General features: G+C 26.4%; 1 protein-coding gene and 1 pseudogene across 1 annotated transcript; both read right to left on the reverse strand.

The window, feature by feature from the left end:
• Positions 1-3,654, reverse strand: part of LOC113389754 — an 8,031-nt pseudogene extending 4,377 nt beyond the window's left edge.
• A 5,126-nt stretch (positions 3,655-8,780) lies between these two features.
• LOC113388995 (phosphoglycerate mutase 2-like) lies at positions 8,781-12,130 on the reverse strand. Its single transcript, XM_026626026.1, has 6 exons — positions 11,916-12,130; positions 11,473-11,641; positions 11,239-11,302; positions 10,919-11,110; positions 9,291-9,363; positions 8,781-8,977 (listed from the first exon to the last, which is right to left on the reverse strand). The coding sequence occupies exons 1-6, from the start codon at positions 12,013-12,015 to the stop codon at positions 8,811-8,813; spliced, it is 765 nt and encodes a 254-aa protein (XP_026481811.1). The 5' UTR covers positions 12,016-12,130; the 3' UTR covers positions 8,781-8,810.
• Between the last annotated feature and the right edge of the window lie 5,357 nt (positions 12,131-17,487).

Consider the following 17,487-nt stretch of genomic DNA (forward strand, 5'->3'; position numbering starts at 1 on the left):
GATTTTAGTCTGAATCAACGCAGTACCATTATCTGATATATAATAATACTTTATATAAATATCAGATTTTTTACTTTTGCATTTAATTTGAAAATATTGAATGTCAATTTCATATATCCAATTTGCACTAAATTTTTAAGTGCCAACATATTTTCTTCTTGGTTGAAATTTAATATAATATGATATAATTTATATCTATAATTTGATTGGCAATATTGCTTATAACATAACTTGGAATAATTAATTTATTTGTTTCTTATTGAAGTCGTTAAAAATTCATTTTTTTTTTGAACTGTCAAAATTTTGTTTATGATTAATTTTAAATTCAATATATGCCGCTTTTTTATTGTGATCTTTGATCTATAAGGTTTTGATGAAGTTTTGGTATCCGAAATAATTTGGTAAGCTAATCAAATAAATATTAATTGTAAATCTATTTATTTAATTATTTTCATAAATATTGACAAATGATATTTGACGTATCAATGTCAACGTTTATTTAACTTTATTTAGTTTTTTAATTAGTTTTAAAACTATAAATTGTGATTTTGAACATAGCATTTCATCTAATTCGAATTTATATCCGATCGGATATAAATGGTGGATATATCTATATATGTATGTTTTAGAATTATATTTTTTGAACTGTCAAATTTTTTTTTTCAAAAATCATAAATATTTCTCAAATTTTCCATAAATTTTGACATTTGACATTTTAGTGTTTTGTTTTTTTTTTGGTCATTTTTGTCAATTTTTTTTGAAATTTATAAAAACTCTATATTTATATTTCAAATTTACTTTTCAAAATTTCCTATATCATAAGTTGGATATACATGCACACGATGAGCCAATAAAATTCAAAATCGGTTCAGTAGTTTGGGCGCCCATCGCAAACCAACATTCACGATGTTTATATATATAGATATGTCAATTTCATTTTTTTCCATTACCTCTCTAATATTCCTTAACCAATAATCCAAGTGTTCGAAAGAGTCCCCATTCGTGACATCATAAACCAATAAAAATCCCCATTGCGCCTCTGTAATAAGCCGTAGTCAAAGTGCGAAATCGTTCCTGGCCAGCAGTGTCCCATATTTGCAATTTCACGGGCACCCCGTCCAAATCAACGATTTTTTGCTTGAAATCCACACCTGGAAAAAATAAATAGACATATAACATATGAATACACATAGTATAATACATATGAATGCATATGAAGTTTCTGAAGTAAAACTTCTTTAGACGCGACTAGGGTGCAAATCCGTACAAATGCAACGGAAGTGCGTTACGGCAGATAAAATAAGATAAGAGTCGAGTGCCAAGGATTCGTCATTCGCTCTCGATGATATCATTTCTATACGGGTCGATTGTGATTAGTCGTAGTGCCGGGTGAATAGAGATCTGTCGTTGTATGCGTTCCGATATCAACAAGGAAATCGGTATAGGTAAATAAACATTTTAATGTAAAATCTTGATTTTAATTAAAAATGCCTGAATCAGAAGAATATTTTACCCTGTTCCTTGAAAATACTAAAACAAATAAAACATTTGTGCCGTGTACTAAACGTAAGTTTATTGATTAGAAATTATTTCTAAATTAAAATAGATAATGTTTTTATAGACAAGACAGATTCTAAAGCTGTTCAAAGAATTATCAAACGACAGAAAAAATAAGAGGACTCTACTGACGAACAAACATAATTTTAATGCAGAACATAAAAATGGACTCTACTGACAAGCAAACTTTAATTACAATCTAGTTGATAAAAAGGGACTCTACTGATGACTAAATTGAAAATTAGTAAATGTAAAAACTGAAAAAGATCTCCATTAACTGGTATAGATATAAAAGATATAGAAAGGAAACATATAAAAAAGGACTCTACTGACTAGGAATCTTTAATTTTGATCTAAAAGATCAAAAAGGACTTTACTGGCGAGCAAATAAAAGATCGAGTAGTTAAAATATGATCATAAATTTTATCTTAAAGTTAGAAAGGGATTCTACTGACAAGCCAACAAAGTTTTGATCGATAAGAAGATACAAAAAGGACTCAAATTTGAAACTAACAAATATAAAAAAGACTCTACTGACAGGCAAACTAAAAAAGCAAAGTTTAATTTCAACTTAGAAGAAAAAAAAGACTCTACTGGTGAGCAAATTTAACTTAGATACTAAAAGGGACTGTACTGATAAGCAAAAATATTAATAAAAAATGTTTTGTGAAAGGGACTGTACTGACGAGCAAATTTTAATTTCAATCTAGAAGAGAAGAAAGGGACTCTACTGACAAGCAAAATATGAATAAAAAATGTCTCTAAAAAAGAAATCTACTGACGAGCAAACTCAATTTTAATTTAATATATTTGAAATTGGGCTTTACTGGCGACCAAATTTAGAATTCGTAAATATAAAAAAAGACTCTACCGTCGAGCAAACTAAAAATTGACAGGAAAGACAAAAGGGGACTCTACTTACAAATGAATAATAAATAAACAATATAATAGAACAGGGACTCTACTGACAAGTGATCAAATAACTTGATAGAAATGTTCAAAATTGATCTAAAAGACAAAAAAGGGACTCTACTAACGAGCAAAATTATCAATTAGAAAAAGGGACTCTACTGTCGAGCAAAATTATTAATATTTAATGACTTGAAAAGCGGATTCTACTGACGAGCAAGGTTATAAAAAGGACTCTACTGAGGAGTAAATTAAACTTAATTTTTATATATAAGATTTAAAAAAGGACTCTACTGACGCGCAAATTGAATATCGTCTGGAAAAAAGTAAAAAAAATACGAGCAGTCAATGAATGTATGTTAATTTTAATTACATGAAGTTCTTCAGACACATTTATTACATGATGAGTGAAGTTGCGAAAACAATATTTGTTTAGACGTCGTTTAACATAATTCACTATATATTCATAATAGATTTATTATGGTTAGCTTGTCAGTAGAGTCCCTTCTTCAATTTATTTTGGTTAGCTTGTCAGTAGAGTCCCTTTACTAACTTATTTTGGTTAGCTTGTCAGTAGAGTCCCTTTACTAATTTATTTCAGTTTGCTCGTCAGTAGAGTCACTTTATACTAATTTATTTCAGTTTGCTCGTCAGTAGAGTTCTTTTACTAATTTATTTTAGTTTGATCGTTTAATACACGAATATTATAGAATTTATTAATCAGCAATTACTTCATTTCTCTAATGAAGGTTCGTTTCTAAATGCCAATTACAATGACAAACCGATCATGTCGTATTTGAAGTATGACTTTAATTACATTATTGTTTTTTAAATATTATACATATTTTTAATGCTATTATAAATATACAATTATAATTTATCATAATAGATATAGATACTCGGATAAATATATATTAGAGAAAAACTCACCAATAGAACAAAGAAAGAAAAGAAAGAAGAAAAACTGACATGTACCAATAAAAAAGGGTCACAAATAGATGTGGATATCTATTTATCTACTTATCTATCTATTTATCTATTTATCTAATTATTATTAGACTTACCAATGGTCGAAATATAAGTATCATAATACCTCTCGTCGCAATATCGATGCACAACACATGTTTTTCCGACATAGGAATCTCCCAAAACTAAAATCTTATAAGTTGCAGCAAAGTCGAGCGCCATAATAAACGCCCAACTCGGCCAGAAAAACGACAAATAGACGACTAGTTTATTAATAATAAGATAATTTCAAAGATTAAATTTTATTTTATCTAATGTGGGACTCTACTGACAGCTGTTTTTGACAATGTCCCAAATGGAAATGACTACACACCATCCCCTTTGGAAAGGAACATGAGTCACTGGAGGAGGGATCGATTCTTTTTAAGGGAAAGATTTGTTTGTGTTTCGTATTGCGCATGGCAGGAATTGGGAGACGAAACGTTTGCATTTGAATATTACATTGTTATGTATATATTCCTTAAAATGGATATTTTTAAATTTTTTTTTGCTTCCAGAGGCTCAAAAAGCTTCCAAGTTGATAAAAAAAGTCGTAAACTTCGTAAGCAAATACTTTATAATAGCATTAAAAATGTGTATAATATTTAAAAACAATAATGTAATTAAAGTCATACTTCAAATATGACATGATCGGTTTGTCATTGTAATAAGCATTTAAAAATGAACGTTAATTAGAGAAATGAAGTAATTGTTGATTAATAAATTCGATTATGTTAAACAACGCCTAAACAAATATTGTTTTCGCAACTTCACTCATCATGTAATATTTGTGTTTGAAGAACTTCATGTAATTAAAATTAACATACATTCATTGACTGCTTGTATTTTTTTTACTTTTTCGCTGGCGATATAATCTCATTCTTTGAACAGCTGTAATATCTGTTTTGCCTAAAAATATTTTCCATTTTAATAACTTCAAAGATTTATAACGAATAATATAGAAATAATTTTTAATCAATGTTTAATTTGTTTTATTATTTTCAAGAAACACGGTAAATATTCTTCTGATTCGGGCATTTTTCATTAAATCAAGATTTGTACTTCGATGTAATTTTAAAATGCTTATTTATCTATCTATGTCGATTTCCTTGTTGATATCGGTACGCATACAACGTTGATGTCAGTACGCATACAACGACAGATCTCTATTCACCTACACGACGACTAATCACAATGGACCCTTATAGAAATGATATCATCGAGAGCAAATGACGAATCATTGGCACTCGACTCTTATTATATCCTTTCTGCCGTAACGCACTTCCGTTGCATTTGTACGGATTTTTACCCTAGTCGCGCCTAAAGAAGTTTTTCTTCATAAATATATCAAATTTTTGTTGAAAAATAAGCACAAACAATGTTATTTTCAAAATTTTGATTCACTTGTCGCTAAGTTAAAAAATTCCATGAAAATGAAATTTTACGAATGTTATTTCTATAAAAAAATATAAATAGCCTCGTGCCTTAAATTGCTGGAACTTCCTGCACTGTAATTCGAGAAGTTTTTAGTCTGAATCAAAATTGAAATCCGAATAATTGCACTTTTTTTCTTTTTTTTCGGCTTTTTTCTCCGTATCTCCAAAACGGCTGGGCCTGCCTTTGCCAAAAACTAATCAACACATCTCCCTAACATAAGGAATCGAATACTTTTTGAATCATTCTAATCGAATGCTCCGTTTTCTAAAAAACTCTATTTCTATTTTTTGCACTCTTTGCTACGTATCTCAGAAACGACTGGACCTGCCTTTGCCAAAAATTAATCAGCACATCCCGTTATCAATAGGAATCGAATGTTTTTTGAATCATTCAAATCGGTTGATCCGTGTTCGACAAAATATTGTATCCACATGTACTTTTATCACAAACAGACTTTTTTCGAGAAAGTTGTTTTAAAAAAATTTCTTAACAGAATTTATAAAAAAATCGGATAATTTTGAGTGATTTTTATTTAAATATATTAAAAAAAATCGTAAATTACGTAATCATATTATATTTATTTATATTAGATATTTAGGTAAAAATATTGGATATTTATTTATATTAGATATTTATTTTATTTATATTAGATATTTAGGTAAAAACTTGGAAATTACGATTTTTTTTTAAATTTTAAAATGAAAAAAAAAAATTATCTTACCGTTTATTGAATTAGGATAAACGGTTCTCTTAGTAATTGCTTTTCTTGTGCTTTTCGCTCCGCATCTCCGAAACGGCTGGACCTGCCTTTGCCAAAAACTAATCAGCACATCTCCTCATCAATAGAAATCGAATATTTTTTGAATCATTCAAATCGGTTGATCTTTACTCTCGAAAACGTGGACGAAAAATATTGTACCCGCACACATACACACACATCATAATTTTTTTAAAGTTAAATGATAGTCGACACGTATTCAAGACTAATTTTTTAAAAAAAAATCAAAACCAACTTAATATTTATCTCTTCATTTTTTTGTTATTAATGTTTATCAAGCCAAATTTTCGAAATAAAAAACGATAAAAAATTAAACTGTTTATTCTGTACGTTTTGATGTCATCATTCTGTATGTTCCGAAAAGAAAATAAATATGTTTATTATATAATTATAACTATAATTGAACCTCTTACTGTTTTTTTTATTATTTGTACGTTTATGCACTGAAGATGAATCAAATGCGGTTCGAAACGTATGCAAGACTAATTTTAAAAAAATATTTTATTTTTTTCTCAAATTATTTTTTTGTTATAAATGTTTTTCAGACAAATTGCTGAAATAAAAAACGATAAATATTTTAATTAATTATTTTGTACGTTTTGACGCAGTGTTTGTGTCATCATTAAGCAAGTTATAAAAACAGATTAATCTGTACCCAGTAAACACGCGATGTTGCTGACAACATTTGAAAAAAATCCCGTCGCGATGTCCGCGATGTGACAAAATATCATGTTGTTTAGATGTTTTATCTAAATCTCAATGCACATCGCATTTGTGAGCACAAAACAAATATTGTTTTAACATTTTATCTAAATCTCAATGCACATCACATTTGTGAGCACAAAACAAATATTGTTTTAACATTTTATCTAAATCTCAGTGGATGCACATTACACATTGTTTTATAAAACAAGTTATAAGTTCAACACCTAACTATATAGTTAATATAGATAAATGCTGAAGTAAACAATGGAGCTGTAGAATCTTTAAATTTTTAGTTTTGGTATGGAAATTATATAGAATTTTTATAAATTTTCAATATAATTTTTATGTATATTTAAAAATTATATTAAAAATTTGTATTATATTAAAATGCGTGCAAAATACTAGGAAATAAAAGTTTGCAGATAAAAGTGAATGAAAAAAGTTAATTAATAAATTCAATTATGTACAAAACTTTTATATTTAAACTTTTGTTTCGTATTGCCAGAAGTGTGTTTATGAAGTTTGATTTTGAAGACATGATGGCGGGATGTTTAAATAGAAATTAACCAAAGTTTTTTTTTCTACAAATGTATATTAATCATAATTTTAATTTAATAGTGAACAAAATATATAACTTTAATTTAAATTGTTGAAACAAATATGAAAATAATAACATTGTGATTCATGTAAATGCTGTGAGTTAATGAATTTTGCTGCCTAGTGAGTGTCAACACTAATAGGATGACAAGGACATCTATAGGTAGGACTCTCTAACAATAAAATTCAAGATGGTGCCTCATGCTGACATTAAAGAAACATCAAAGCGTGTTTTATAAAGTTGTTTAATAAGTTTGTAGTTTGAAACCCTTAACAGTTAAAAAAAATGAACTCGTAAGTACATCATATAGTTATTTATAATAATATTTAATTATTATTAATGTTTACTGGATTTTATATTTCTGTAGCATTATGAATGACATGAATGGAATTCTCAATGAAGAGGTTAAAAAAAACATTGCCGCTGTATTGTCAACCGAATATTATGCTGAAAGCAGAAATCTAATGAATTTCAGAAGATCAGATGCAAGATGATGTTTCAGATCTGTTAGCTAGGATTAAAAATAATGCATTTGACAATCGTTCAAATCAAATCGATCGATGAATTACAGTCAGTGGAAAAATGACAGAGGATTATGACTTGACTTCTATATATAAACTGTTTTAGAAACTCTTCAGAATAAAGACGATAATACCCTCAATGTTTGCAAGCGTTTTGTGTATAATGAAGAGGCGAGGAAATAATGGTTGAGACATGACATGCACTATATATAACCAATCGCTATGAAGAAATTAATCAATTTTAATGTAAAGTTGAAAAACTAATCTGTTTCATGTATAAATAATTTCTTAAATGAATGTGTTTCCTTTACATTAGGATTGATTAAAATACACACATATATATGTATATATATATATATATATATATATATATATATATATTAAATTGTAGAGTCTTGGATTTGTGTAATAAATTTCTATTTATAACATTTATAAGTTTAACTTTAATTGCAAATATTGATGCTAATTTGTAACATTTTTTTATATGTGATTATCTATGAATAAATAAATGATTCTTGAATAAATAGTCTATTATTAATAAATTAAAAATAAAAATTCATGCCTGTGTGTGTACAGAAAAGAATATTGAATTAATGTACACAATTACGTTGTTTTCATGTTTTGTCAACATCAGTTCAACATGCGATTAAACGTGTTAAAAAAGTCGCGACAAAAATCGCAAATGTAACATCACTTGGCGCTCGTTTAACGTTCTATGCGACAAAAACGACTGCGGCGTGGCGATATCTCACATCGCGGGCGCGATGTTGTATCCATATTGTTTAGATGTAATTTTGTTTACTGGGTACAGTGTACATATATTTCTACTTTTATCACAAACGGACATTTTTTTCAAAAAATTGTCTTTATTTGATTCAAAAAATTTCCTCAACAGTATTTATAAAGAATCGGATAATAAAATGTTTAATTTTTGTTTAATAAATGTTTGTTTAATAGTTGTTTAATAATTGTTTAATAGTTGTATTTTACTGTAATTAATTCAATTAAGATGATTTATTTTCTGTAATTATTAAATTTAATCCTGTATCCGTAATATAAATATAAATATAAATATATAAATATAATACCTAAGAAAAAGATCCTGAAAATGGAACGTGACTAATTCCAAAACGTCCAAAAGACTAACTATAAATTCCCTCAATTATAAATTATTTTTCAATTATTATTTCGCCCAAATAATTTATCTTATATAAATAAAACACCAATATAATATTTTTTATAACAAAATTTATAAAATATATTTGCCACAATTAATGTATTACAACAATTTTAAAAATAATCATTTAGCTTTTCCCTGACTGGCGACAGCCTCCATGGCTTTCTTAACAGTTTCTTCGTCTCCCAAAAATTTCATTGAAACAATTGGCTGGAACTTTTCGTCTAATTCATAGACAAAGGGAATTCCAGTCGGGAGATTTAGACCCATTATTTGTTCATCACTCATCTCTAAAAGATAATGGATCGATGGGATAAATAAAAATAAAATAGTAAATTATAATAAAATTAAATATATCATATAATTGATGTTTTGTTATCATATTTGTTTTAATTTTGGCGATTTTAAACATAAATCTAGTCATAATGAAAAATCCCAAACTAAAATAATGTACAGACTGAATATTTTAGTATTTAATACATCTTTTATTGTTTTAAAATTGGAAGTGGGGTAAATGAAAAAGTTGAAAGTGAAAAAATGAAAATGTAATGTTCTTGGATTAATGAAACCAAAATAAAAAAATTAAAAGTCTTCATTACTTACTATCAAGATGTTTAACAATTCCTCTCAAGCTGTTTCCATGTGCAGCAATAATAATTTTTTTACCTAAAACCAACTAGAAACACAGAAAACCATAAAATAAATATAAATATATATATATATATATATATATTATATATATATATATGTATATTTATATATATATACATGTATATATATATATATATATATATATATATATATATATTCATTTCTCACTTGTGGAATGATAACTTTATTCCAGTAAGGCAAAGTTCTTTCAATTGTGAGTTTTAAAGACTCACAGAAAACCATAAAATAAATAAATATATATATATATATATATATATATATATATATATATATATACTAGCTGACCCGGCAAACGCTGTTTTGCCATCAAAAATATTTTGCTGCATTGCAGAAGTTCTTATGATATACATGATATATTAATAATAATGATATATTTTTATTACACAAATTTCTTTACATTTTGATAATTAATTCGAACGCATCATAGTGCTTTGTTTATTTTAATTTTATTTATGTCAAACAGTGAAATATTTTTAATCAATGAATAAATTAGATTTTAGTCTGAATCAACGCAGTACCATTATCTGAATATATAATACTTTATATAAATATCAGATTTTTTACTTTTGCATTTAATTTAAAAATATTGAATATCAATTTCATATATCCAATATGCACTAAATTTTTAAATGCCAAAATATTTCCTTTTTGGTTCGAAATTTAATATAATATGATATAATTTATATCTATAATTTGATTGCCAATATTGCCTATAACATAACTTGGAATAATTAATTTATTTGTATCTTATTGAAGTCGTAAAAACATTCATTTTTTTTGAACTGTCAGAATTTTGTTTATGATTAATGTTAAATTCAATATGTCGCTTTTTTATTGTTGTTAATGTTTTAATCACTTATCATATAAATTTTCGACTGCAAATTGATATTCATACTATCCCTGAAACTAACATGGATAAAGTTCTGAGAAATCCGAGTCCAAATCTATAAAATGTTTGATTTTTGGCACTTTTATTAATTTTTTATCAATTTTCGTACTGTAAAATAATGGATGATTATTTATCAAAATTGTAATATTTAGACTATAATTTTATATGTATACTTTTTATTTTGGCATTGAATTATTTTCATTGAAATCAAGTGAAACATAAATATATTTATTCGATATTTATATAAAACATATAATTAAAATATGCATTAAAATCATATTGTCTATAAATAATATGTCATTTTATAAATAGTATTTATTACTTTGGTACTTGATATGGGTATGAATTTTTAATAAAATATATTCTTTCTGACAAATAGTTAAAAACTTGTTATAATTTTCAAAATTATTTGACATTTCATACTTCAAAAATTAATTTCATATATATATATATATATATATATATATATATATATATATATTCATTTCTTACTTGTGGAATGATAACTTTATTCCAGTAAGGCAAAGTTCATCAATTGTGAGTTTTAAAGACTCACAGAAAACCATAAAATAAATATAAATATATATATATATATATATATATATACATGTATATTTATATATATATATATATATATATATATATATTTATTTATTTATTCATTTCTTACTTGAGGAATGATAACTTTATTCCAGTAAGGCAAAGTTCTTTCAATTGTGAGTTTTAAAGATTCATACATTGGGAATGTATCGACAGTCAAATGATCTTTGTATCTGGGATCTTCTACAATATCAATATAATAAGGATGATCTTTTGTCATCTCTGGTGGGGGCACATCAAAACTTCTACGCCAAATTTGCACCTAAAAAAATACCATGATAACTAAACAATAATAATTGATGAAGTATAAAATTGTAAATAATTCAGTAAAGTATATAAATATTAATAGTAAGTGCATGGTATTACCTTTTAGAGTTTTTTATAACATACCTGGCTTTCTCCATATTTAGCTGCTGTTTCAGCTTTATTGAGTCCGGTAAGACTTCCATAATGTCTAAAAAAGATTTCAATATATATACTTAGTAGTATTATTCTAAAATATACTATTGTTAATATATAAAAGGATTAAAACACTCAGGAGTTGATATTAAAATATCAACAAGATAACTAGTTTAGAGTTCTATAAGATTTTTATGTCTTTTATGTCTTTTAAATCTCTCTCACCTTTCATTCAACCTCCAGCTCTTCTCGACTGGAACATCGGGTTGTCCAGACTCTTGCAAAATTGTTTCGAGTGTTTTCTGAGCCCTCTTCAACAATGATGTATGTGCAATATCAAACTTGAGCCCGTTGTCTTTAATTGCTTGGGCTGCTGATTTGGCTTCTTCGATACCTAGATAAAGGTAAATGAAACACACTTACTACTGTATAATTATATAAATGTACACTGTACTACGTACTGTAAAATTATATAAAGAGTCTGATGTACTTATTTAATTTTGAGGTTAAAGTTATTAGACTATTACAACTACAGTATTAATTGTCTCTTGCATGGAAAATTGTACATATAACAAGTAAGAATTATATTTAGCCTTTAATTTAAGTATATTATCATATTTCTTACAATTACATAACGCCTAGAAATTACAATTATTATAAATACTAACCTTTCTGACTCAAATCAGCATCAAACCATCCACAAAACAAATTCTTCTGATTCCATTCACTCTCTCCATGTCTTACCATAACAATTGTATATTTAACCATTTTTATTAATGGATCTAATACGTTTTTAGTCTCAAACTAAACTAATATTAAATATTTTATCTCTAAAAGTTGATAAGTTAATTGCAAAAATGTTTTGACCTTTATTTGACATAAAACTGTCAACTGATAATTGATACAGACAAGTTTTTGGCTAATTATTTTATTTATTTTAATATTGAATGATTTATTAATGTGCTTTTGTTGTTCATAAATAAAAAGTTAATACGTAATAGCTCATATTTTGTGATAATAAAAAGTTAAAGATTTGAACTGTCACCTAACCTCAAATTTGACAGTTGGTAAGTCATACACAATTTTTATTAAAAACTTAAAATACTTTTAAATTTGTTTATTTAATGCTTTATTAAATTATAATGATCATTTAATAAAACAACGATGTGTATTATTAAGTAAATGACACTAATAATTCATAAAGGTCAAACTTTAAACTGTCAACTTATGGCGGAAGATTTGAATTTGAAATATCAGATAATTGTTATGATGTTTAAAAAATTTTAAATTAGCTTTGAATGAGTTTATTTAATTAAATAATTTATTAAATATTATTGTTATCAAGTAAACCAATTAATAATAAATAGAGAAATAAATGAAAAAACATTACAATTAATAATAAATTTCATTTTTAAATGTTTATCCATCGCAAAATTTGTTAATAGTTACTAACTGTATTTTCATTTATTTAAATTTTTATGTATTTTTTTGTTGTAAAATCGTTAGTTTAATATTTTATTTGTTTATTTTCTTATTTTTGAACTACACATTTATTTTAATATTTCTTAAATCTTTTTTGTATAAAATTTATTATAATTTATTACTTATTTGAATCACTATTTGTTAATTATTTAATGACTTATATTTTTGATTATTTAAATTTTTCTCGCAAAAAAATATATATATTCTAAATGTTTTTTCACCATTTTTAAACTTTAGTGTTTAATATTTTGGATAAACTGTTACAATAAAATTAATATCATAATAACTTTTTATAATTATTAAATTAAAGAAACAATTTTTAAAAAAAACTGAACATATTCATGAATAAATGCATTTTATAAATGCAATGCAAAAAAAATGCATTTTTTCTTTTTTTCTACAAATAAGTTTATATCTATTTCTTCTTATATTTTCCAGATTTTTCGGTGAATTTGTGGAAATATTTTGAAGAAAAGTTGAATCACTTTATTTGAAGAAACCCTGATGATGATTCTTGGTTAAAATTAGAATTGATTCATCATAGAAATAATTAATTTAGAAACAAAACAGAATTCTAAAAATGGAAATGGATTCTCAAATAAAGGCAAGTATAATATTATATCTTGTTATCTTATATTTTTATAAAGTCAAAAAACAAATCTAGAACAAATTTAAAACACATTTCTTAATATTTACTTGAAAATTATTATTAATCACTCAACACTTCTAATTTTTTTTTTCTATCCCAAACATAATTTTTAATATTTTTTTTATCTAGGACAAATTTGATTCCAAAAAATTTATTTATCCCTTCTTTTACTAACTGTACATTTATTCACTAACTTATTTATAAATCTAGTTATTTATTTAGTAATCAAATTATTTATTTTAAACTAGCTAATTGATTAATTGTTTAATAATTTAGTTAATTAGTTTATTTACTTATTTGTGTATTTGTATTTTTTTTTTTTCATTTTTATAGAAATGTTCTCCAGAATCCAGAAATTTCTTTCTGACAATATGCAATCCAGATGCTCTCCAGATAAAAGCCAAAGTGTCAAATGACCTCAAAGGGTCCTTTTCTGGGTCCTTGGAAAATAAACAGAACACTCAGCATGACCTGTTTCGAAGGGATGACCTTAAATATATGAAAGAAGCCGACAGAGGCAAACTGGGAAGGAAATAGTAGGTACAAATTAATATATATATATATATATATATATATATATATATTTATATATACATCTTAAAACGTTCTCTGAATATTAATTTTACAATTCTGAAGTCCAAGTCCACTGCATCCATTTTTGGATTCGTTATTTACATTTTATATAATATGATTATTATTATGAAATTGATACCGTTCGTCTTGTAATTTAAATATGGTCAAGGGGTCCATATAAGGACCCCAGGAGGACCCCTATATGGAATACTTTGATAAAATATTTTACAGCTAGAAAAAATTATATTCAAAAGTAACTAGTGGTGTATAGCATCGTGCCTTAAGGCAAATTGCTGTAACTTCCCGTACCGTAATGAAATATTCGAGAAATTTTAAACGTTTTCAAATATATTATTACAAATACTGTAACTTTTATTCATATTTTTGCTATCTTTTGTTATATCTGAGCAAATCAATTGATTTACAGTATTAGTAATAATATATTTGAAGTTACAGTATTTGTAATAATATATTTGAAAATGTTTAAAATTTCTCGAAATGATTGATTGAAATGAAATTTTATTTAAAATTTGCATTTAAATGCAAATCATAAATCAATTTACGATTTATCTCCAGGAACATTAACAATCGTCATTTCATTTCGAATTCAATTTCAACAAAAAAAAAATAGTTGCCTAATTTACACAAAATTGAAAAAGTGCTCCCGTCTAGTCACAGTCTAAACGCATTTGCAAATAATTCTGTGCGACATTTTCACTTACACTGTGCTTAGCTTGGCGGCATTTTCACATTTTTCAATAGTTTTCACAAAATTGGTGCTGCACATAAACAGTCTAAACGCACTTGGGTGAACATTTGTACCAGAGTGGCGCTTAGACTGTGCTTAGCCTGGGTAATTTTTTGTATTTTTAATCCAAAATTACAAAAATATTTTATGGAAAGTAAAAAAAGATGTAATAATTTTTTATCCTCAAAAGCAATTATTTTGTTTTTTGTTTTCTCTTAAAGTTTCTTAAAACTCCTTTGTCATTTTAAAATATTCAGGTTACTCGTCAGTAGAGTCCCTCTCGACTAATATTTTCATTTGCTCGTCAGTAGAGTCCCTTTTGTCCTAATGTTTTCATTTGATCGTCAGTAGAGTCCGTTTTTTATCTTTGTATTTTTATTTGCTCGTCAGTAGAGTCCTTTTTTCTAATATTTTTATTATGCTTGTCAGTAGAGTTTCTTTTTCTCCCAATATTTTCAATTTGCTCGTCAGTAGAGTCCCTTTTTCATTCAAAACGTTTTAAGCTATATTTTGCTTGTCAGTAGAATCCTCTTTCCTAATATTTCCGTTTGCTCGTCAGTAGAGTTCTTTTCCCAATCATTACAAATTGAGTATTTTTTAGATCATTCTAATCCGATGTTTCGATCTCTCAAAAACTCGATTTGTATTTTCTGCACTCTTTGCTCTGTATCTCCGAAACGGCTTGACCTGCCTTTGCCCAGTACTAATCAGCACATCTCCCTATCAATAGGACTCGAATGTTGTTCGAATTATTCAAATCGGTTGATCGGTGTTCCCGAAATCGTTGACGAAAATTTGTATCCGCACACACATGCACACATACATACACACACATCCATTTTTACAAAGTAACTCTGAAACGTAAAGATATATAAAAAAAATTATTTTCGATTTTTTTGCGTATACTATAACTTGCCCTATGGAAAGTTAATAAATGAGTGAATGAACTAGGTGCTCTTAGACTTATATTCTCTAATACTCGGACAGTCTGATTTCAAGCAGTAGTGACTTGAAAATATAGATATAAATATGTTTTCAAGTCAAATCAGCCCTTCCTCGACATTGTTGCGTCAAATAAAAAAATACAAGTACATATATTAGTATTCAACAAACGCTTTTTATATTTTTATTATTTGAAGGACAGACCAAGAAATACACGAAGAATATTCTAAACAGACGAAAAATAAAATTCTACCTTTATTTTCTGATTTCTTGGAGAGGAATCATTTGTAAATGCTGCACGTAGTTTGATAAAAATGCAAAAAATGCGATTGTACGGGAGAGAATAAAGTGGGAAAAATACTAAAACAAAATCACTTTACTTTTTGTTTTAGATATGAATAAATAAATACATGAACAATTCACTATTTATTTATTTTGCCGATTTAATACACCCCCACTAATGTCCATCAATTTACGACTGAATGTTTATATCGAGAGGCCATTAAATAAAATTTTCAGGTTATCGACCGCTAATATTTATTTCCAGCAGTTGTAAAAATAATTGATTGAGTATAATTTATTTATTTATTATTTCTGGGTTCACTCCCTGTCTATATATATAATATTCATTCATTAGTAAATATAGAAATGCAGAATGTGGTATGTGGTATTTAATGGTATTGTCTGCAACTGCGAAACACATGTGCGGGTGTAAAAGAGTAAAAGACCCTTGGGCGAAGGATTTTAAAAATCTTAGTTTCTATAAATAATATAAATTTTATTAAATTTGAACGTTTGAAATATTAAAGATTATTTTATAAATTTTTGTCTCAACCAATTTTTGAATCCATCCAAGTATCTTACTAAGCTGTGTTTAATTTTTTTATTAAGTCTTAAATATAAAACTTAAAAAATTATATACTAATTATATAAAATAATTAACAAATTATTTTTCTTGGTTCGATTAAGGGTTTTAAAAGCAATTATCTTAAATTAAAATTATTATTAAAAGATTAAAAATTCAAAAAATTACCCAGGCTAAGCACAGTCTAAGCGCCACTCTGGTACAAATATTTACCCGAGTGCGTTTATACTGTTTATTTACTGGAGCACTTTTCCAATTTTGTGAGAACTATTGAAAAATGTGAAAATGCCGCCAAACCAAGCACAGTATAAGTGAAAATGTCGCACAAAATTATTTGCAAATGCGTTTAGACTGTGACTATGCGGGAGCACTTTTTCAATTTTGTGTAAATTAGGCAACTATTTATTTTTTTAAATTGAATTCGAAATGAAATGGCGATTGTTAATGTTCTGGAGATAAATTGATTTATTTATGATTTACAAAAATAATGAAAGTTACAGTATTTGTAATAATATATATTTGAAAACGTTTAAAATTTCTCGAATATTTCATTACGGTACGGGAAGTTCCAGCAATTTGCCTTAAGGCATGATGCCATACACTACTAGTTTTTAAATAATTTGAAAATTAACCATGCAGAATGTAGTCCAGAGTAGTATTGATCATTATATTTTATTATTTATATATTTTTATTTTTTCTTATTTTTATCACAACTAACTAGGTGTTCAATTTTCCGAAAAATTATTTTTATTTAAAATCCTAATGATTTTTATATTTTTTACTGACTTTGCTACTGCTTGACATGAGGTTGTCCGAGAAAGGTGTTTGAATCCGAAACTTTGCATTTGAAAGACCAAAGCTCTTACGACTATGCCACAAACTAGTCCAAAGATTTTTATAATAAAAATTATTCTTGTAATAAATTCTGATTTATATATATACTAGCTGTCCCGGCTAACTGATGACAAATTATTCGATTT

Source organism: Ctenocephalides felis, unplaced genomic scaffold, assembly GCF_003426905.1.
Source record: "Ctenocephalides felis isolate EL2017-DRISC unplaced genomic scaffold, ASM342690v1 CF-g0.4_SCAFFOLD_03573, whole genome shotgun sequence".
In the NCBI taxonomy this organism is placed as follows: domain Eukaryota; kingdom Metazoa; phylum Arthropoda; class Insecta; order Siphonaptera; family Pulicidae; genus Ctenocephalides; species Ctenocephalides felis.

Bases quoted from the DNA above. Each gene is read 5' to 3' on its own strand.
- LOC113388995 (XM_026626026.1), bottom strand. From the start codon at position 12,015: ATGGTTAAATATACAATTGTTATGGTAAGACATGGAGAGAGTGAATGG. The intron at 11,642-11,915 runs GTTAGTATTTAT...ACCTTTATCTAG, and splicing joins TGCTGATTTGAGTCAGAAAG to GTATCGAAGAAGCCAAATCA. The intron at 9,364-10,918 runs GTAAGAAATGAA...CTGTGTTTCTAG, and splicing joins ATAAAGTTATCATTCCTCAA to TTGGTTTTAGGTAAAAAAAT.